At 40.8% G+C, this 22,863-nt stretch overlaps 1 protein-coding gene across 12 annotated transcripts in view; it reads left to right on the forward strand.

Annotated features, from left to right (window-relative positions):
* Positions 1–22,863, forward strand: part of TEAD1 (TEA domain transcription factor 1) — a 248,626-nt gene that overhangs the window by 197,148 nt on the left and 28,615 nt on the right. For all 12 annotated transcript variants that reach the window (XM_036220453.1, XM_016135432.2, XM_016135433.2 and 9 more), the window contains one exon: positions 11,181–11,354. In XM_036220453.1, the coding sequence (XP_036076346.1) occupies positions 11,181–11,354 (174 nt within the window). The remainder of the gene's footprint in view (positions 1–11,180; positions 11,355–22,863) is intronic.

The following is a 22,863-nucleotide window of genomic DNA, read 5'->3' on the forward strand; positions in this document are numbered from 1 at the left end:
AAAAACTAAGACTGTTTTAAAAGTGGCTAATAGTGCTTTAAAATACACTTTCTACATGATTTCAGTGTTGCATATCAAAGGACTTCACATGTTAAGTATAAGATCCTCTCCCCATGGTGGGCTATATAAAAATATCTTGCCTGTAATCAGCACACAGTTCCTGGAGACTGATTTAGGCAGCTGCTGTTTTAGACAGACGAAAACCTGATCTTGGTGAGCTGTCAGCTGAATCCTGTGCATGCATGGGGAGTGGTTTTCCTGATAAAGCCTAGCGGAATTCCTCTACCCCACCCTGGGATGTGGCAGGTTCCTCCGCCCCCCCCCCCCCACATCTCAGCCACATCCTGCCTCACAGCTGGCGAACCCCTGCCAGTTAAGATTTCCCAGGCACAAGGTCGTATGTTTAATGCCTCTCGTGATCTGGATGCCAGAAGAAGCAGGACCCGGTGCAGGAAGAGAGAGTGTAAGGGCGTAGTTATGTAGGAGTTACATGGCCAGAGAAGGGAAAACTTTGGGATGGAGAAGGAAGGACAAGGAGATTGTCTCTTTAGATTTTAAAAAAGCACTGTATTGCTGAAGAGGAAAAGTTCATGATGTGGTAGAGGAACAAACCTGAACAGGGAAGGTACACCCAGCGTATAAGAAACACTTTTGTATATTATAGCTATAGTGATAATTGCTAGCACTTACTGAGCTGTGTTAAAGCCTTGTATGCTAAGCATTTTGACATGGGTACTCTTCTTATGTCCTGTCTATCAGTGAAGGAATGGAGGCTCAGAAACATTAAGGTACATTTTCAAGATCCAGTGCCCGGAAGTGGCCATGCCAAGGTTTGGCCCCACTCTGTATTCTTAAACACTCCACTGCAGTTTTGAAGAAATAAAAAAAGTTACTCAAATGTAAAAACACCTCCCTTCCAAAGTATGAGCTCCCCAAGCACAGGTAGGATGTGGCAGGGCCCTACACACTGGAGAACGAGTTGGGCTGGCTTTTCTCTGAGCTCCTTTTCCAACTTGTGGTTCTGCAAGTCTTCTAGGGGTTTAGGGCAAGACATGAGAGAAGGAAGGAATGTTCCCACCTGGACTTTAGAACTTATCTCTCATCATGCTCTCATGACAACATGTTTGTTCTAGTGGAGTAAAAAGGCCGGTATCTGAATTCTTACCAGCAGCGTGAGCTTTGGGGCAAATGACTTCATGGCTCAGCCTCAAGTCGGTGCAGTGGTCATAATGGAACCACTCCCACTGTCCTACTGTGACGGTGACAGTTAGTAACATCCCAGGACCTATTAAGCACTCCACAAATGTTTTTTGAACCTGAATATCTTGTAGAAATGTAGCAGGAAGTTGGGCCAGACAGATGGAAACGACCTGGCTTGGGAGATATCTGTTCACCAGGTGGTTTGGACTCTATTGACACTCAGGGATGGGAGCCAGGATTTTTTTTAATTAATTTTTTTTTTGAGTAGGTAGTAAATTCATAAGTGATCAAAAGTCTATAAGCTTAAAAGAATGGAGAAAGACTTTCTTTTAATTACTGTCTCACCTCAAGTAGGAAACAACTGTTGCTAGTTTTTTGTGACTTTTTCAGAGATTTTAATACATATATAGCATAATATGAACATATATTCTCCCACCTCACTCCCCACCCCCCTTTTAAAGAGAAGATGTGGTCCGGTGTGTGTTTCAGGAAGGTGAGAGCTGCAGCAGGTTACAGAATAGGTCGGGGGTAGGGAAAGAGTATTACTGATCCAGGAAATGGGTGACAAAGACCAAGCCAGGGAGTGAGCAGTGGTCAAGGGGAAGGACAACAGGGAATGTCAGAGGGGAGAAACCCTGTGTCAATAACAGTAAAAGGCCTTCGGAATTACTTAGCCGTTGGGAGGAAGAGGATAATGGAAATGACGGAGTTTTTGAGACGAGGGATGATAGTATAATTTGAAGAATCAGAGAACAGAGAAGGGAGAAGACTTGACTTTGTGATAATGCTTTTTCTTTTGGTCCTCAGAAGAAACCTGTTGAAATGGATTTTGGAAACAGAGAGGCTCAGAAAATTTGGGTAATTTAGCCAAGCACCCAGCTCATAGATGGTGGGGTTGGATATTTGAACTTTGTCTGAATCCAGAGCTGCCTGGAATGTGCTGGCCTCTTATCTTTATTTCTAAGTGGCTGGGGGAGTAAGTCAGCAATCTTCACAGCCTGAAGGAGCCCGAGTTCTGCCCTGTCGGGGAGCCTGCACTAACATTCTGCAGTCACATCCTCCAGATAGATAACCTGTTCTTTTCCATAAAGGCACTTGGTCAGATGTGGGCCCAAGAATGATTTAATCTTCATATCTTTATAGCTTCTTTCAAAGGCCTAAATTCACACATCAGCTAAAATTCCTGTGTTAGACCACAGATCCTGACTTTGGTTTGGAAAATGTGATCAGTGTAGCTCTAAAGAAGTATGATGTTGATGAGGCCTGTGGTAGAAACAAGGGTGGATGGTTCGTATGGGGATTCGATTGGAGAAATAAGATCAGAAGCAAGGTTTAAGTCCCAGATTGCCAGGATGGTCCTCGCCTATGTACCAGAAGGGTAGAGGAAGTACAAGGTTTTTCTGGAGAAGCTTCTAAGCCCTGCAGTGGCTGAGGCGGCGGTTGGTACATCCCAGAGTGGGGTCCTGTGTTTATGGGAAACAGTCATTGGGGCAGGTATAGCTTCTGGTCCTTTAGAAAAGAGACTCCTCCACCCTAGTTCATGGCTTGTGTGCAGATCTCATTAATAGCATCAGTGCAGTTCCCTATGGCTCTCACAGAACTGACATGTTTACCATTTCATCTGACCTTCACATTGACCCCTGGAGATGAGCAGGCCAGGTGTCATCCCTATGTTCAGGGGAGTATGTCAAGGCCCAGAAAGGTTAAGCAACTTGCCTCAGGCCACAGAGCTCAGAACCAGTGGAGCCTGGATCTTAACCCATGTGTTGGTGATGTCTGCATCCCATGCTTAGAATGAATGGTCAGAAAGCACACTTGCCCTCCAGGTTCTCAGAGGAAGGCTACAGCTGGTTTGATGGTCGGCTATGCCCATTGTTTATTTCTCCCAGGTTTTTCTTGTGCATTCCCCCAAGTGTGATCGTCCAGTATGACAGTGGACATGAAGTGTCTTCTGATGAGGGAGGTTACGGTTCACTGCGGTGTGGTTTTCCCAGCCTGTCTGTCCTGCACGATTGCCATGCTGTCCCGTCAGCTCATACTTGCACCTTTCGCAAAAGCAGTGGGTAGTTTACTCTCAGTGTCTGAGCTGCTCCGGGCACTCACCCTCTTTCTTCATTACCATTTGGGGATGAGGCAATTGAAAGCATCTGGAAATCTGGGTTTTATAGACATTGCGCGGAGGCCCCAGCCAGGCTCCATCTGCTTTCCTTGGCAGGTCAGCACCACACCCGCCGGCCTTCGTGGTTGCTGTCCCTGCACGCAGCCAGAGGGCCCTTACAGCTGCACTTCTGTGGGGGGGACGCACTTCTTTCTAACAGCAGCCGCTCTACAGAGACGGTGGTGGACGTGGGAGTGAAGGCCCTGGATCCTGGTGTGAGACCTGGGAAGGAAGGACTTACTTGCTCCTAGTTTCTTGTTTTCAATGTTTCGTTCTGGGAAGAGCACAAGGAAGAGATGAAGCAGCACTGGGGCCAAGCGGCCAGAACAGGGCTGGTGCCTCTGGCCAGTTAGCTGAGGAGAGAGCCTCCTGGAGCAGGAGCCCAGGCAAGCCTTTCTTGTCCCTCCAAGGGCTGAATATGCAGGTCATTTTCTTTGGCCTGGCCCCAGGGGTCATCACAGGTTACCCAGGCTGCCCTGGGGGTGTCTGGACTGAGAGCCTTGGCAGGAGTATGACAGGAAGCAAATGTAGGTGATTTGTCCTTGCTCTGGTCCAGCTTGTATGTTATCATCCCTTGACATGAGTTATCTGTCTTGGTTTCTCTAAATTCCTAAGTGGATTATAATTTTTCTCTTGGTATTATTTGACAACAGTCATTTTTCAAGGTTTTACTGCATTCTTTAAATACTTGGAATTTTTGGAACAAGTTTAAGAAAAGACTGCCATCTTCAGGTCGGACAGTGCAGTGCAGAGCTGAGGCGTGTCGGGGGGGAGCTTCCCGGACACCGAAGACCGGCAGATTTACAGAGCTTTTCCTTCCTTTTCTACAAAAAGTGAACTGCCTCAACAGAGGTCTCTGGAGGAGAATGTACTTTTCCCTTTGAGAAAAAGAGAAAAGAAAGAAGAAAACTCCAGAGGTCACTTGTGGAGTGTGTTCTTGTTTGTCTCATCTGCAGTGATGAGCACCCTCCCAGGCTGCCCAGGCCTCACTTCTCACTTGCAAGACCAGACCTCGCATGCTTCCAAGAATGGGTTCGGATAGGCCTGAGGGGAGTGTGGGGGCCAGATCACTGCAGGCTCCGCATGCACATCACCCACCCCCAGCTTGACCACCGACATTAACAGTAGTTAACGGCAATGTTGGAACAGTAGGAATCACGCTAATGTGTCTGAAACTTCCCTTTCTTAATTTCTGCTTTAAATTTTAGTGTTCCCATTTTATTGGTACCAGAGGGACAGCCTTAAAGTCAAATGATCTCATCTGAAGAAAAGAAGCATGATTATTTGGAGAAATAATAATAGCAATAATAAAAATAAACTGTGTGCTCGGCACAGTATTATGTATTTCCTACGCATTATTTCATTCAGTCCTTGTGACATTCCTTCAAGGTAGGCACTGTTACTATTCCTGCATTACAGATGGATGTAGAAACTGCAACAGAGAGGGCTGGGATCGCCGGTCCCAGATGACTCAGCTAGGCAGTGGAGCCGGTGGTGCAGTGCCAGGATTCAGACCAGACACCCCCCACCTCCCCACCCTTCATCTGACTCCAGAGTCCCAGCGCTCAGCCCTCCCTCAGCAGCAGAGAGAAGGAAAGTAGGGGTCCAGGAGAGAAAGTGACCTCTTAGGACAGCTTTAGGGGAGAAGAAAAGTCTTCTGTGAAACCCCCAAGGTAGCTAAATAACCCTTTGTAAGTAACTTTGTTGAGTTTTTAGGGTTACATCCACCTGTATCTCTGTTTACAACTGCTGCGAAGAAGAACTGGAGGGATCGTAGCAATAAAATAGAAAATGAGCATTTCCCCAAGTTGAAATAGAAACGCATGTATTTTGTCAGGTGTTGCTGAGCTGCAGGATGTTTTGATCTAGGTAGGATTTTGCTGCTGTAAACACTGGTCTTCGGGGTGAACGCTGCAGGCAGACAGGGGTCCCAGCTTCTGCTCGGTCATCCTGCGTATCTGAGCCATAGGGTGGCTCTGTAATTTGACTCAGTTCCTTTCCAGTCCAGGGAACTTGTGGTCAACTAGCATAAACATCCTGAAGCATGACTCCTAATATTTTTGTTTCCCTTTATAGTTATTTCCCTTCCTCAAAAATCTCCATGATGTTCAAGATAGCTTTTGATTGGCTGTTTATTTAATTTAATGAAGTGATGCCTGTGCTTTATGCGTAAGCCAAGTGGAACCGCATTCATGGCCTATAAGGAAAAGCCGCACTCCATTGCCCCAAGTCTCCCCACCCCCCAGTCCTGTTCCTTAGGGACAGCTGCGAACAGCTCTTTCAGCCATTCCGTCATTTATTATCTCCATATTTCTAAGTAACATGCTTATACTATATGCCTCTGTCCATCAACTTTAGACTTTTTCTGTTGACTTCTTACTGTGGGACACTTAGCTCTCTAAATTTAGCACACTTCCCCACCGCTTTTACTTCTAAGCCTCCCAATGTGGTAATATCACAAATGTTGGGTTAACATTCAGTGTTTATATTGTAAACCTGTGTAAATTTTGCACGCAGTATGGTTAGTGTGTGATGTATTAGAACCATTTCTTGATTGTAACACTTGTTTTTTTCTACGGTTTGTCATTGCCCCCCCCCCCACACACACTTTTTTTATTTACTCAGCTTTTACATTATGCAAATTTATCCTAAAAATTTATAACACTTCTCAAACTCTTCTCCAGAGGGTTGGGCAAGTCAGGGAGGCGCTCAGGTCCACTGTGCCGTTGGTGACACCCCTCCAGGAGCCCTCCGTCCTAGACTGACCACTGTCCAGGTCAGCAGCACCGACCGCTGTTAGCCAGAGCGTTCCTCTACCTCTCTCCTGTGTTAGGGCCCCATCTCCCTCTTTTTTAATTTACTTCTTCATTGCAGGGCATATATCCTCCTGTGAGAGGATATATCCTTCTGTTACAAGGAAAGTCAATTTTCTGAAAACTTACATAGCTCATGTGTGATAGGTAACCTGGTTTTTACCATAGAGTTGTGAAACTTGATTCATATTTTCCAGGTGTGTTCCACATATGTATTCCTTGCTAATGAGTAACTGCATGTTTAATGCTGGAGAATAAAGTTGTTCATATAAAAAAGCACTTAAATGCTGATTTAAGTTATGTGATGTGCAGGAGTGGGGATGTTGACTGTCTTTAATACCAGTCTTCTCATAGGAATCTTTGAGAACATGCATTTATGTGGGCAGTGTATGATTCTGACTATAGAAGAAGCAAACTAGCTCTTCCGCAGGATCTGTGAAGAGAGGGACTTTTTGTACTATTAGCTCATGGATTCCCCATGCCTCGCACAGTGCCTCGCATGTAATGGACAGTAGGCGAGCTGGTTTTTTCTACTGAAATCCATAAAAGAAATAAGCAGAGTGCGTACCATTTTTGTTGTTGTCATTGATACGTTGATCATCTACTGAGCGCCTAGGAGACTTTTGTAGTTGAAAGGCAGTGTTAACTTCTATTTTGGATACTGAGGAAATTTAGTCTTAGGCTTTAGTATACATGACTCATTGACATTCCCCCCGTTTCTGCTTATATATTACCCCCAAATACTTGGGGATTTGATTTGTTGGTTTTGCAAATATTTGTTTTCTGCCTTATAGAATTGAATTACTCTTTGCAGGTTTTGTGTTCCACCTTTAGTTTTGGGGATACCAACACCGCTGGAAAGAAAGTGGGATTTATTTGGAAGGAGGGGAGGGAAGTAAAGTATCCACCCTAGTAGCCGTCTACCCTAATAAGGAGAACTGGCAGGATGAGAAGTAGTAGTTAGAGCCTCAGCGAATGGTTTTCTAAAAACCACTTTAATTTTATAATTTCATGAAAACTTGAACCCAAACCTGTCAGGTAGATTTCTTCTTTTCAGCCTTCTGGGTTTAAGGGCCAAGAGACTCCTGACTTACCCAGGTTGAATTAAGGGTAGAGGGGGATTTGTTTATCTCACTGCTGTGGTCTCCAGGACACCTTCTTTAGTCCTTTGTATTCTTAGAAACAAAGTCACCCCTTGGCAGTAATAAAGCCACTCGGACGCCAGCAGTCAGAGTTTGGTTTCAAGTCACCAGCCTTGGAGAGGCAGTGCCCGATTTCCTTTGGCAAAGACAGCCTGCCCCTTCTCAGTTCATTTCAGCCACTTGGGCACGAAGGTAATTTCCTCAAAATAGAAACCTTTGAAGACTGTCTGATGCATCCGTGAATCATTATGTTTATCCTCAATTCTAATTTAACGTTTAAGAATTTTAAAACACTATTTAGCTGCTTTCTTTTTCCTTGAATCAACTTTCAGAAAAAGTCAGTCTGCGATAGGAGGGTCTAGGCATTTTCTTCTGGGAGACCATGTGGTTGATATTTGCAGCAAATCCATGGGCGGTGGTGTTGACAGATCTAAGTTTTATTCTTAACTCCAGGACTATTCCTGGATGTGTGACCTCAGGCAAGTCCGTTCATCTCTAAGCTTCTATTTCCTCATTTGTAAAATGATTTTAATAAAATCCACCTACAGTGTCATTCTGAGGGAAGGATTACCTGAGGTTACATATACAGAGTGCTCATTGCACATAACACTGAATGGACACAGTTCTTTTCCTTCCTTCAGGCACAGGTGAGAGGCCCACACCCTGAGAAGCCTGTAATGGGTATGCCATAATCACAGGGCTTTATGACCCGTTCCCAGCTCTGGGCTTACATGTGGGTTTGTATTGTTTTGTTTTGTTTTTGTTTTTGTTTTTTTGCTAGGCAGGAGGGATGGCTGAAGTAGGAACCTTCTCGAGCTTCTGCTTCAGGATCTATTTAATCTCACATAATAATAAACCAACACAATAGTAATCTTAGCAGCTTCGATTTATCAAGCACTTCTTATTTGCTAGGCCCTATGCCAAGCACCTTCTGTGCATTATTTCTTTTCATCCTTAAACCTGTTCTGTATTACAGATATTAACATCTCCATTGTACATATAAGAAAACTGAGATTTAGTTTCTTGTTCATGCTTTGCACTCACCTTGCTTTTCAGCTGTATCTTCATGGCCCCCACTGAATTATGGTCAGTTTTACCTTCCATTCACCTTCCTGACTTACGACCTGTAGTTGTCTAGGCTGTCATCCGAGTCCCAACAGTACAGTGCCAGGGCCTTTTAATGTTTAGAGCAAAACGGCTTAAGTCTCACTGCTTCCTAACTTCACTCCAGCTCTGCCCTGACCCGTGGGCAGCTAGTGAGGCAGAAGGGGTAGAAGGTGGTGCTCAACTCAGGTTCAATTCCCAAGTGTCCCCAAGGCTTTTCTATTACATTCTTTCCCATAGACTCACTGCCCTAATGTGACACAAGTAATGACAAATGGTGCCTTGTAGAGCTAGCTGGGTATGGCTGAGAGCTTGCTATAAGCGGAGGTTATTAATAAGGATGAAGAAGGTGGACCTACAGATGGCCAGTTGTCCAGGTAATAAAGGAACAAAACCTTTTGCCTCAGCTCCTGTGATGGTTGATAACAGTGTTCCAAACATAGCTTGTGTTATTTTTATTCCTTTTGCTCACTGATGAGACTAGAAGCTCCTTAGCAGTTGTGCTTTATATATTCCTGTGGGCTTTTGTTTGCTTATAATTGGAAAGATGATGTAACAACATTGGAGAAAATTTATAAACAGATCAATAGCATTCTGCCCCACCCCATAACCTCACCCACCTAACACAGCAATGACTCTTACTTTATTTTAAAGTTTTTTTCACTCTCTTCTAACACAGGCATACTCTGTTCTTCCATAGTAGTTTCCAGGTCGCAGTCCAGCCTAAAAGCCACCAGGTAGCTGGGACAGAGGCTGAGTCCATGTCAGAGCTTAATAGGTTCCCTTTTTTTTTTTTTTTTTTTTTAATTTCACCTGATACCTTTTAGGGATTTTGAAGCCTTATAAAGATGTCACTCTGTGTTGGGTAGGAGAAGGGCTTAGCCCTCTCCCAGATGCTGGTCCCTGGCCACACTCCCCACATGTGCAACACTGGACAGCGGGCATCGGGTGGGGGTGGGCCTCCTGCTCCTTAGCATTGTGACCAGAGATCCACAGTGCGGGTAGCAGGTAGCAGGTCACGGATTTGAACCAGCTCTTCCTCAGGATATTTTTACAGGGTTTTGTGACCAAAAGAGTTTGGGAAACTTTGGGTTATGAAAGTTAAAAAATGTTTCTTTCATACAATGCTTTTAATATGTTTATATTCACTGAATCTCAAAGAAGGGAGTTTTATGAAAAATGGTAGCTAGCATTTATTGAGTGTTTACTCTTTGTTGGCTCTAGCAGTTCTAGTAAGCTCTTTATAAGCAATGTCTTATTTAAACCGTATAGCAACCGTCCATATGAAGTAGATGCCAGTGTTGGCCCCGTCTTAGACACTGAGAAGGGACCTACTCAATGTCATAGTTAATACACAATGGGCACAAAGTTTTGTGCTTGAGCAGACAGAATCCAGACCCCATACTCTTAACCTGTATACAGTACTCATGGTAGGCAGCTGTGACCAAGTCGTTTTATTTGTGACTTCTCATTTTCTATGCGATCAGTAATTGGAAAGACTCTAGTTGGAGAGATGCCAATTTAAACTTAAAAAGTGAATAGGGACTGCTAGGCAGATAGGAACATGGGTTCCTCTTATGAACCCTATTGGGTTATTAGCTGGAACCCATACCCTCAGAGGTCTTTGTATCATATCAGGTTGGTGTTACAGCTTATTAAGCAAGAAAAGCAGACATGGGGGTTCTGGAATAGAAAGTCTAGGCCATTGTTCTCAAACTAGGCTGCATTTTGGAATTTACCTAAGGAGCATTAAAAATTACTAATGTCTACCCTCAATTCAGGGATCCCAATTTAGTCTCAGTTGGGCCCAAGCATTGGTGATTTTTAAATGTTCCTTGATAATTCTGCTGCAGCCTAAGTGAGAAGTATTCATCTGGACACACTCCTTTGTGATCCTATTACCATGTCTCCTACCAAAGCAGGGAAAAGAAAGTATTTCCTTTGCAAGTTAAGTATCTTAACAGGGTTTGGTGTTTTTATTTTTTCATGAATGAGTGACCATTTTTGGATTTTGTTTGTTCGGTTGGTTGATTTTTTTTTTTTTTTATCAGCACTTAAAGCCTTGCACCATGATCTATACCCTTGACCCTAACTTTGTACTACCACCACATATTGACCAGCCCTTATGCAGTAGTTTTAGATTGGTTACTAAGGGGACTGGTGAGAAAGAGGCTCAGCACTCTTACTCCTGCTGGAGGAAGTAGGTGGGTACCATTGCTAAGAGGGAGACATCCATGCTGTTGCTAAGGGAGGTGGTGTAAGAAGCACATTCTGGGTGATGATGTTAGCTAATGACCCACATATTTCTTAGTGGGCTCGCACTGTAAATAATGGAATCCAAAGGGTGTTGCTGTCATTTTCATTGAGTCAGGCGAAACCGAATAATAGAATTGTTTTCTGGTTTGGTAATTGGGTAATTTAAGTTGTTGTTTCCCACTGTATCTACACAAAGCATCTTTTAGGCATTTGTGGAAGTATATACCTTTGTCAATAAAAGACAATGACTGTTTCACTACATTGTATACCTGAAACTAATGTAATATTACATATCAACTTAAAAAAAAAAAAAGAAAGACAATGACTGTTTTACCCTAAGCTGTAATGGCTTTTCTTAACATCATCTTTTCAAAGGCACAGTCTTTCGGCTATTCAAGACGTAATTCCGGGATTTCAAGACTACTGCTCTTTATCTAGCTCAAAATGGATGTGTCCCAGGTTGATCAAAGGGTTTGTAATGGGAATGTTTTTGTTGATTTCTTTCAGTACAACAAACACCTCTTCGTGCACATTGGGCATGCCAACCATTCTTACAGTGACCCATTGCTCGAATCAGTGGACATTCGTCAGATTTATGACAAATTTCCTGAAAAGAAAGGTGGCTTAAAGGAACTGTTTGGAAAGGGCCCTCAAAATGCCTTCTTCCTCGTAAAATTCTGGGTGAGTAAGACATTGCCATGATTTTAGTGGTTTTTATCTGGATGGTCACATCCCACACGTGAGTGGGGAGCAGCACAGCTGACCATGGATCCACGCCGACTACACCTTCATGTGTACCTGTAGGGTCGCCAAGGTGTCACAGACTCTACCTATGGGGCTGTCCTCATGCTGGCTTTCTGGTACATCCGCATGATGCACCTAGGCAGCATTTGCTGCCCCCACCAAGGAGCAAGAGAAGGGCATCCTCTTTGGGCCTCAGAGCTCACTCAGACAGTGCAAGAGGCTTCACAGATGGCTGGAATCATGATGGAAAACGTGGGGCACTAGACCCTCTTTCTGTTTCTTCTCTCTCCGTTAAGCAGAGTGACCTGAAAATTCCACCAGAGCATAGGACTCAAGGCAAAGATGGGGCTGGGATAAAGATAAAGTTACATGCTTTAGGATTTTATAAGTGGCTTTGCCTAGTATGTGCCTCATTTGTGCGTTAAAACAATAAGTTCAGATGCCACCAGCTGCTGGGGCTTGCTAATGTCCCACAGCCTCTGAGAGGAGCTTTGCTGTTCCTTCTCCACTAGTCAGACTTATAGGCCAGGAGACTCCTGATGGGTCAGAGACGTGAGAGCAACCATAAGTATCATGTATGTGTACTGGGGGGTCGGATGGGCAACAGACCAGTTGACCCTCTAGCACCGAGTCTCTTTAATTCCTCAGTCTTCAGAATAAAAAGGAAATCACTCAGGTGTTTGCAGTCCTTAGCATGGCATTAAAGGCCCTAAGTGAGCTGATTCTAATGTGTTTTCCTTGCTACCCATCATGTGCCCAGCCTTTGTGTGTGTCCAGATGCACTTTTCTCCCTTCCCCTTCTCTCCCACCAGACCAGCTCTTCCTTCTCGTGAGATGGTGGCTCCATTATTATAGCACCTTCTTCACTTAAACAGACCATTGATTTTCTTTTTACTCCCATCGCATTTTGTAGTTAATCAGTTCCCATGCTGTGTCTTAATTATTTGGATGTGTGTCCCACTCCTCCCTGGACTCCAGCTGCCTCCAGGGGACCGTATTCATAACAGTAGCTACCATTTATTGAACACCTGCTGTGGGCTGGGAGCTGCACTAATGCTTTACATGCATTTTATCCAGTCCTCACAATGTTAAGTGGAATTTACCTCATATCCAACTAAAACAATAGATACCCAGAGGTTACAAAGGACAGGCTGCTTGTAGGTTGCTTGTACAAGACCTGGGGCTTGAAATTGGATAAAGTTTGACTTTAGTGCCTCTGCTTTGTTTCCTGGTTACTTCATGTCCTGGGGACCCTGGTCGTAGAGTTGTCAACAGAGGACTCTCCATATCTCTAAGCAAGTGCCTTACATAGAAAAGCCCAACAAATGGGGAAACAAATGAATTAAGAAAAAATTGATGTTTCAAATTCTTTGGGGGGAAGTTTACATGTTAGATTTAGTGTGCTTAGTTTCTGTTATGTGTGCATGGTAACTAGATTTCATTTTCATGCTTCCCTATTGAATTTGGATGATGGAAGCGCCTTCTGCTTATATCAGTGTTCTTGGGATGGGTAATAACATGTGGATAACCTGAAAAAGCAGTAAGACATTTCTCTTTTCTGAACTGGTGGCTGCCTGCTAGTAATTTGAATGGCAGTTAGGGGCCAGTTATATGATAACAGCAGTTTTCAAAGTGTGGCCTGCATACTTCTAAGGGGTTCCTCAGTTTCCTTCAGCATATCATCAAGGTCAATACTTTTCTCATTATGACATTGAGACATTGTCTGTCGTTTGCAGTCTGCTGATAAGCACACTGGTGGTCCAGAAACAATAGAGTAAAACTTCTGAAGACTTGACTCACCCAGGCTGATATGCTCACACAGGTTTAAAAAAAAAAAGAACCAGTCACCCCAAGAATGTCCTTTTATGACTTACTACATCTTGAATCTGGTGTGCACATTGACAATGAATGCAGTGAGCCTGTGTCCGATATCAAGGAAAACAACTAACAATATTTGTTGCCAGAGATAAATTTTGAGCTGTTAAGTAAAAATAAGAATTTTGGAAAACTTGTATCCACCTCAGTGAGCTTGACAGCTTCCCAGTACATTAAAGACTTTTCTGATGAGATCCACAGTCATATTTACATGTGATTTTTTTTTTTTTTGATATTGTATAACGTAAGCCAATGAATTTGAATATAACAAAGTATGAAAAGTTCATTGGTGTGGTTTCAGAATCCAGACTACGGCTAACCTTTAAGAAGGTTACTTGTCAAATTTCAGTGTAATACCAAAGAAAAATGACCACAGTTATCTGAAGAGTCTGTTAAAAGATCCTTCACTTTTTCAATTACATATTTATGTGAGCCTAGATTTTCATGTACTTCAACCAAAGCAGCAGGTCATGACAAATTGAATGTAGAAGCAGGTATAAAAATCTAGGTATTTCCCATTAATTCACACATTAAATAGATTTGCAAAATGTAAAGCAACTAATTTATGTTTATGTTTGAAAATATAGGTATGTCTAACTAAAAAAAAACTATGTTAACATGTAATGAGCTTATTATTTTTAAACTAGGTACTAAATACTTAAAATTTTCTATTTAAATTCCCAATACAGAAAATATAGGTAGATATAACCTATAGAAACAAGAGCTCTTTAAGGTCCTCAGTAAATTTTGAGTGGAAATGCGCATCCCGAGATCCAAAAGTTCAAAACCACTATTGGGAAGCATATAAAAAGAGGTTGTTCTACTCAAATTAATTAAAACTAATCAGAAATTACAAAATATGATGAAAAGAAATTATTTTCAGTACTTTCAAATTAAACAGTATTGGTTTTTAATAATAATAAAATTTTTATAATTAGCTTGTTATTTGAATATATAGGCTTAGAAAGTTGTTTTTGTTTTTACTTACTAAATTTCCCATTTTACTTGGAATGGTTTTAATAAATACTTTCAGTGATGAGGCCCTTCAGTCGTGAAACCCCAAATAATGAGGTCTATATTGCAGATGTTTAGTGTGGTGGCTAGTATGAGATGGGCAAATTTAGAGACAGTTACTCCAAGATTAGATATTAGTTTATTGAATTAAAATTTGCAGAATTAAAATTGAGCACTCCTATGAATATGATGGAAGACATCACTCCTTAGTATGGTTGTTAGCAGTATTTAACCTTTATAAAGAAATTCAGTTGTAACTACGTTAAAATAAATGAGGAAACAATTTGAATTAGTTTTACAATTTGCTGCAATTTGAAATATCATTGGCTTCCTCAAATGACTCAGTAAAAATGAATACAATTAGAATATCTATCCTAGGTTATCAGTAGGTGTTTCCAGTGGGTGTTCTTAAGTAAGTTTAACACTATATTTGCACTATCTTTTGTGTTAGTAATTCACTTAGCAGATTTTCTTTTTTGTGTGTGAATTCAGTACATTTCAACAGAGATCTTCTACCCAGTCTCTCCTTTCATCTCCCTTTTTCCTCTTTCTCAAACTGCCTGAGGTCTCTAGGCTGTCAAAGTCAGGCTGACTTAATTTGTTCATATGGTTGTTCCTGAAATTTTATTTTCAGAATGTCTGCCATGTTTAGCCTGGGCTCAGTGGGGCCAGACTAAGGTCAGGCATTTGCTGTGGAAGGAAAACTGAGAGCAATCTGAAGTACCTGCACTGAACCCTAAGGTGTGGGCACCTCAGCTCTTCGCCAGTTGGCACTCTGAGGTGAATGGGATGGTAGTAAGCCAAGTAGCAGTCATTTCACTGGTTTCAGGGTGGAAAGCTCTGACTAGCACCCCAAAACATAAACGAATGACAGAGCCAAAGATGCCAGCATGGATGCCCTTCTATCCTATGAGCCTTATAATTTTTCATGCCTTAATGGTGTAAGACACCTAAGAGCCCGCACCGTATATCTGCTGAGAATTTTTAAAGAGCCTTATTGATGAAAAATTTATATATCATAAAATTTGCACACCATAAAATTCAGTGAGTTTTAGAAAATTTTACAGACTTGTGTAACCATCACTACGATCAAATTTTAGAATATTTCTATCATTCCCAAAAGATGCCCTGCACCCACCTGTAATCAATCCCTGTTCCTACTCCCAGCCCCAGGCAAGTACTAATCTACTTTCTGCCTATACAGATTTGCTTTTTTTTTGGACATTTCGTGTAAATGGAGTTATTCTGTGTGTAGTTGTTTGCATCTGGCCTCTTGTCATAATGTGTTTGAGGTACATCCGTGTTGTAGCATGAGTCAGTGGTTAGCTCATTTCTGTTGCTGTATGCTGTCCCACTGAACGGCTATACCACATTTTGCTTTTCTATTCACTAGTTGATGGACTTGTGGATTGTTTCTACTTGAAGTTTTTATGACTAATGCTTCTCTGAAGTTTTTGCATGGACCTATGGTTTCATTTTTTTCTTTGGTAGCTACCTAGGAGTAAAATTGCTGGGACATATGGTAACTCTACGTTTAACTTTTTAAGAAACTACCAAATTGTTTTCTGAGGTGATTATACTACTTTATATTCCCACCAGTGAGATGTTAGGGGTCTTCTCCTTCAACCATTATGTCTGCAAGTACTAGGGTAGGGAGAGATGACAGTAAACATTGTAGATAAGAGAGCTGGTGAGTGAAAGCAACAAGACAAGGTGCATGAGTGGTACATTCAGGGGAGTTCATGTGCACTGAGGTGCTTTGCAGATCGGGCTTTGCCTGTATGGCAAACGTAGGTAGGTAGAAAAATTAGGAAAGACAGGGAATCCAGGTTCAGATGTGTCTGCAATAGAGAGCGGTCAGGGGTTTTAACAATTTTAGAGCCAAAAGAGTAATAGGATTCTCTTTACTAAGGGTTACAGCGACTTTCTGCATTTTGTCTTTTCTATTTTTATTCTTTAACTTTTCCTTCTCATGACAATCTTCTATTTATTTCCTTTCTCTTCCTTCTTGCCTACTTGTTATTCACTCCTGTGCATTTTAATTCTCCACCATATTTAATTACAAAGAGAGGAAAAGTGATTCACAGGAATAGGAGGACAGTGGCCCCTCTCTTCTTCAGCAGTGTGTGACCATAACCACCAATGAGTTCCTTCTTTGAACCAGGCACAATGTCAGGCTTAATATACTTGATGTTATTTAAACCCTAAGAGGCACATGTGATTATTCCTTTTTACATATAAAGAAACTGAGACATGGAGATGTGAAGTGATTTCTGAAGAGTCACACAGCTAGTAAATGCCTGATCTGCTGGACTCCAGAATCCGTGCTCTTTCCACCGAATCTGTGCATAGCCTCTTCAGGGGGCACAGCTCTGTGGCTAGAAACTCACCTAACACAATTTCACTTGTACAGAAGCCGGTGAGGATCTGTGCAGCAGCAGTTTCTTCGTGAAGTCCTGTCATTAGGGGATGTTCTGGTGTACATTTATGGTAAGAATAGACTTCTGTTACCAGGAAGTTCAGTTCAGGTTGAAGCCTAAGTCTTCTAGGGAGAGTGATACCACCATTAGCTGCCTTTACAGAGAAAAGCAGCATACGTGATACATTATGATTTCAAAGGCCACGTCATAGTATTCTAGACAGTCTTGGAAGAAGACATTTTTAAATTCATTCCTAAATGCACCGCAAATATAACCTAATGTAATACACGTTCATGTAGTCCGAATCGAAGAGCGCATTCAATTTGGCACCCTGCTTCTTCAGCAAACACCCCGCCACGTAGCCATGTGTCATTATAACCCTAATTGCCACTTTAATGATTGTATATTTACTGCATATATTATAATTTAGCCATGCTTATTTTATTAGATATTGATAATATGACTTTTAATATATATGTGTGTATCAGTATATGTGTGTTTATGTACGCATATAAACAACCAAGTTGCTTTCCAAAGTCATCAAGCAGTGAGCAAGTGTACCAGGCATCTTCACCAGCCTTATGTGGCATAATTTAAAAACAGACCAAAGCAACTTTCTGTTGTTATTTTGTTTTTTGGGTTCCTCTACACCTGCAGTTATTTTCTTTCTACTCAAAGTCTTTAATCCTTCTTCATTCTCTATGGAAATAACTATTAATGAGGTTAAACATACTGTGTACCCTCCCTTCTAAGACATGTACTTGTTCCCATTTCAACAGTCTTGAAGTGGGATGCTTTTTACAGTCAGCATCATAAGCACGTTGCCCACCCCTTCACAAAGGAGTAAGCCATGATGTGGTTGTTACTGCCTGTCTGTTGTGACCCTAACCAGTGTAGAGGGCATCTCACCATCTCCTTGGCACCTTAGTTAATTTGTGCTAGTAGTACTATATACTACTAGTGCACATTTTAGCTTAAATTTGAATCTCTAATTTAAATATCTCATAAAAATTACAGTTTGATACAGCATCGAAATTGTTATTATGATCGAGGACAAGTGTGGAAGCAGATTTGTGATAAGTGAGGCCAACATTTTGTACTGGCAGAAAACCATACTTCTTTTTTCCTTATAAAACAACTGTCAGGTGCTGTGTAGGCCCTAAGAAAGAAAGATGTCCACCCACAAGTGGACAGGGCTGAGCTTTGTTTCTGCATGGAGATTTATGCAGATGGTTTGCCAGTGAAATGGCAGGCACTGCAGCTAATTTAAGATAAAATGCCAACTGTCTTGGAATCAGTCATAGAATTCCCAAAGCTAGAAGTGGGTGTGATTCAGTCATGCATTCTGAAAGGCAAAAACCCAACTATAGTTTGAGCTGATTTTCAAAAGAAGTTCCTTTCCAGCCACACGTAGTTTATTTAAGAAAATAAACAAAATTATGGATTTAACCGAATAAGAAATTCAGTGAAACTATTTTTAGAGGGACCTCAAAATTTCATTCTCTGTCCTAACAGTGTTCAAGACTGTTAAGTTTGGGGACATCAGTTCAAAGAGAGCTAGCTGCACATTACTGACATGTTACTTATAAACCTGATAGTCAAAAACTTTTCAAAAGAATCATTAGCATGATGAAGGCTTAGTCTCATATTTCATAGAATAATAAAGAAGGAAGTGAAATTGTATGGATATGTATCCTGTTGTTAAAAAGAAGTTTTTATATACACTCGATGCAGTGGGTTTTGAAATTATCCTTAAAGTAGTAGTGTCTTAGAAACCAGAATATGTGATATCACCCTATGGTTACTTATGTTTTGCTTTTTAAAATCCTTGGGATTATGATCATTCAATTTAAGTAACTAACAATATATTTATGTCATTCAACTTACCTTCTTAACCTATTTTGCTAGGGGAAGAAAAAGGACAATTTTTCTAACCAAAGCAGATGTGAGAAGATTTTATAAAACAGAGAAAGGAAAGCTAATTATGTGGGAAAAGGGCAGCATTTAGAAGATGCTTTCGTCTTGGTAGGAATGAACTCAAATTTGTTGGACAAAGTGACAGGAATTATAAATTAAAAACTGAGCTTTATTTAAAGGAGGATAAACCAGATGCACATGTAAACTTGCTGAATGGGACCCCTTTGGAATTTCAGATTGGCTCAAATTGGATTCTCCACGATTAGATCAAGTTGTAGACTTGAGTCTATTATTTGGAACCAAATGTCTCTGTTGCTATTCATGAAGAAGGAAGTTAGCAAAATGGAATACTTTTCTCTCCACATTGTAAATTGCTATTAGTTAGAAGAGGGTCGTTCAGTTCATCAAGTTTGCCATTTCTCTCTCCTTGTTTCTCATCTCAAAATGGTGTTAAGTTCTGAAATATATGAATAATGTTAAGTAATAGAATGATGTAAATGGAAGAAAGATTAGCAGGAAATACCACCACATGCAGAGGTACTTATGGGCTAATACATAATAAATTCCCTTGGGGTATACTGTAATTATATGATTATCTTCAGCAAGGGTTTTGTTCTTTGAAAAATCATCTTTTGATAAGCGGGTCCTGCTATTTCGTGTAGGGAGATAGGGGAGTCAATAAACCTCATCCACCCATTTTGGTTTGATTTATAAGAAAGATATCTGGAGCTCGTTAGCTTACTGTAGTGACTGCTATCTGTTGTTGCTTTATTCCAGTTTTCCAGACCCTGGTCCTAAACTTCTTTGTAGGCCTCCCCCAGAGAACAAGGATCTTATCTGTGGCTATTATTTATTGAACAAGGAAATGTTTATATCAGATTTTCAAGTTTTTTTTTAATTCACTCTTTGCAAAGTTATTTTATTTTATTCAGTACACTTAGAGAAATTGCTATCCATCAGCTGCCATAACTTGCCACTTAGCCAGCTCTGATATCATAGGCAGTTATAGTAGGCATCTGATAGTTTGTTGGGTAATCTTTTTGAGGAATTTATGGAAGGGCACAAAGGAGACCTCAAGAGATTCACATAAAAGCTATTTCTGTCTATCACTTGAGTTGTTAGTTTCTTATAGAAATAGTTTAATCATTTGTATTAGTAATAAATCCATTAATAGTGAGTCAGTCATTCAGCAAACATTCACTGAACTTGACTTTGCTTCTGGAGAGCTGAGAATATAGACATGAGTAAGAGGCAGACGTACAAGCAGATAAATGATAGCAGGAGATGTAATGGAAATGTGGATGCACTGAGAATAAAGAACCCTTTATGCCTGAGAACATTCCAGGAGACTTCACAAAGACATGGCTTTTGAGCCGAATCTTGAAGGAGTTTGGTCAGTGGGAGGGGAATGGGAAGAAGTGTTCAGGGGAAGTGAATGCTATACAGAGATGGTTCTACAGGAAAGTGATAGATGTCCACGTGGCCACTGAACCTTACAGAACCTGGAGAAAGGTGAGAGTTCAGGGTGGAAACATTGATCCCTGTGGCAGTCACTTTATTTAAAAGGACCCTTTCTGAAATAGGACAGCCAGGAAAATGAGATCAGAATCACACTCTGCTTTTCCCCCAAATCCCTAACTTCAGTTGTGCCATGGATGGATGGATGGATGGATAGATAGACAGATTTTTTTTTAACCTTGAACTCTTCAGGCGATCTAGGCACATTCTAAATTGGGAGTTCCCTGGAGCTCATGGGAGAATTCATCTGACAGCTGTTCCTCTAATGCTTTCTGTCCTGGGTTGTTTGGTTCAGTGGCTGCTAACAAAGCCAAGGTCAGGGGTTCATCCTTTCCTGTGTGGGGCTATTTAACTCTGTTTCCTGCCATAGTTACAAGCTGAGATGCTAAGCCACTGCCCCACCAAGAGCTGCTGCTAAACAGAGGTCCCGGGGAAAGCAGACACATGGTGCACCTGCACTTCCCAGCATTTGCCCTGCAGATGGAGGTGCAATTAGCTTTCCTCTGCAACCATACTTCAAGAAAAGCCTCAGAAGGAAAAAGTTGCAGTGGCCCAAATAGAGAAACTGCTTATTTCCAGACCGAATTTTACAAAGAATAGCTGTATTATCTGGACATAGACATAAACCTCTCGGGGATTTTGATCAATTGTCTAAAATTGGACCTCGCACTTTGGCGACGAGTGGAATCCCTTCTCCTTGTGCAGGTGGAGATTCAAGGTACATCCTACCCATCACCATTACCCTGATTCCAAAACCAGACAAACACATTACAAGAAAAGAAAACTATAGGGTGATAGCCATGATGAACATAGATGCAGAAATCCTCAACAAAATATTAGCAAACTGAATTCAGCAATTCATTAAAAATATTATACACCCTGATCAAGTTAGATTTATTCCTGGGACGCAAGGTTGTTTCAGTATCAACAAATCAATTAATGTGATACACCACATTAACAAATTGAAGGGTAAAAATCATATGATCACATCAGTAGATTCAGAAAAAGCTTTTGACACAATTCAGCATCTATTTATGATAAAAACTCTCAGCAAAGTGGGAATAGAGAGAACATACCTCAGCATAATGAAGGCCACATATGACAAAACTACAGCTAACATCATGTTCAACAGGGAAAAGCTAAAAGCATTTTCCTTAAGATCAGGAACAAGACAAGGATGCTCACTTTCACTACTTTTATTCAAAATAGTATTGGAAATTCTAGCTATAGCAATCCAACAAAAAAGAAAAAAAGGCAACCACCTTGGAAAGGAAGAAGTAAAACCATCATTATTTGCAGGTGACATGGTACTACATGTAGAGAACCCTAAAGATTCCACCCCAAACCTGTTAGAACCAATAAATGAACTCAGTAAAGTAGCAGGATACAAAATTAATATTCAGAATTCAGTTGTATTTTTATACACCAATGATGAACTATTAGAAAGAGAGATTATGAAAACAATCCCAATTATAATTGTATCAAAAACAATGAAAAACTTGGAATCAATTTAACCAAGAAAGTAAAAGACCTATACTTGGAAAATTATAAGTCATTGAAAAAAGATACTGAAGAAGATAGAAATAAATGGAAGCATATACCATGCTTGTGGATAGGAAGAATCAATATTAAAATGTTCATACTACCCAAAACAATCTATAGATTCAGTGTAATCCCTATCAAAATACCAATAGCATTTTTCACAAAACTAGAATAATCTTAAAATTTATATGGAACTACAAAAGACCCTGAATAGCCATGGCAATCTCGAGAAAGAAGTACAAAGTTGGAGATATCTCACTACCTGATATCAACCTATACTATAAGGCTGTAGAAATCAAAACAGCATGGTACTGGCATAAAAACAGACACATTGATCAATGGAACAGACTAGAGAGCCCAGAAATCCATGTCTATATGGTCATTTAATCTCTGACAGAAGAGGCAAGAATTTACAATGGGGTAAAGACAGTCTCTTCAACAAATGATATTGGGAAAACTGGACAGATACATGCAAAAAAAAATGAAATGACCACCTTCTTATACCATATACAAAAATAAACTCAAAAAGGATTAAAGGTTTAAATGTAAAACTCAAAATTATAAAACTCCTAGAAGAAAACATAGGCAGTAAACTCTCAGATATTGCTCTTAGTAATATTTTTTCTGATATATTTCCTTGGGCAAGGTAAACAAACAAACAAAAAAACAAATGAGACTACATCAAACTAAAAAGGTTTTGCACAGCAAAGGAAGTCATCAACAAAAAGAAAAGACAACCTATTTAGGAGATATTCACCTATGATACATCTGATAAGGGGTTAATATACAAAATTTATTAAAAGTCAAGTAACACACACACACACAGTTAAAAAATGGGCAAAAGACCCGAACAGAAACTTCTCCAAAGAGGGCATTCAGATGGCCAATAGACATATGAAGAGATGCTCAAAGTCACTAATCATAGGAGAAATGCAAGTTAAGACCACAATTTCACCTCACACTTGCCAGAAAGGCTATCATCAATAAATCAAAAGAAAAGTGTTGGCAAGGATGTGGAGAAAACGGAACCCTCGTACACTGTTGGTGGGATTGCAAATAGGTACAGCCACTATGGAAAACAGTTTGGAGTTTCCTCAAAAAATTCAAAATTAAACTACCTTTTGACCCAGCAGTTATAATTCTGGGTATTTATCCAAAGG

The sequence above is a fragment of the Rousettus aegyptiacus genome, unplaced genomic scaffold, assembly GCF_014176215.1.
Source record: "Rousettus aegyptiacus isolate mRouAeg1 unplaced genomic scaffold, mRouAeg1.p scaffold_m13_p_5, whole genome shotgun sequence".
Taxonomy (NCBI): Eukaryota; Metazoa; Chordata; class Mammalia; order Chiroptera; family Pteropodidae; genus Rousettus; species Rousettus aegyptiacus.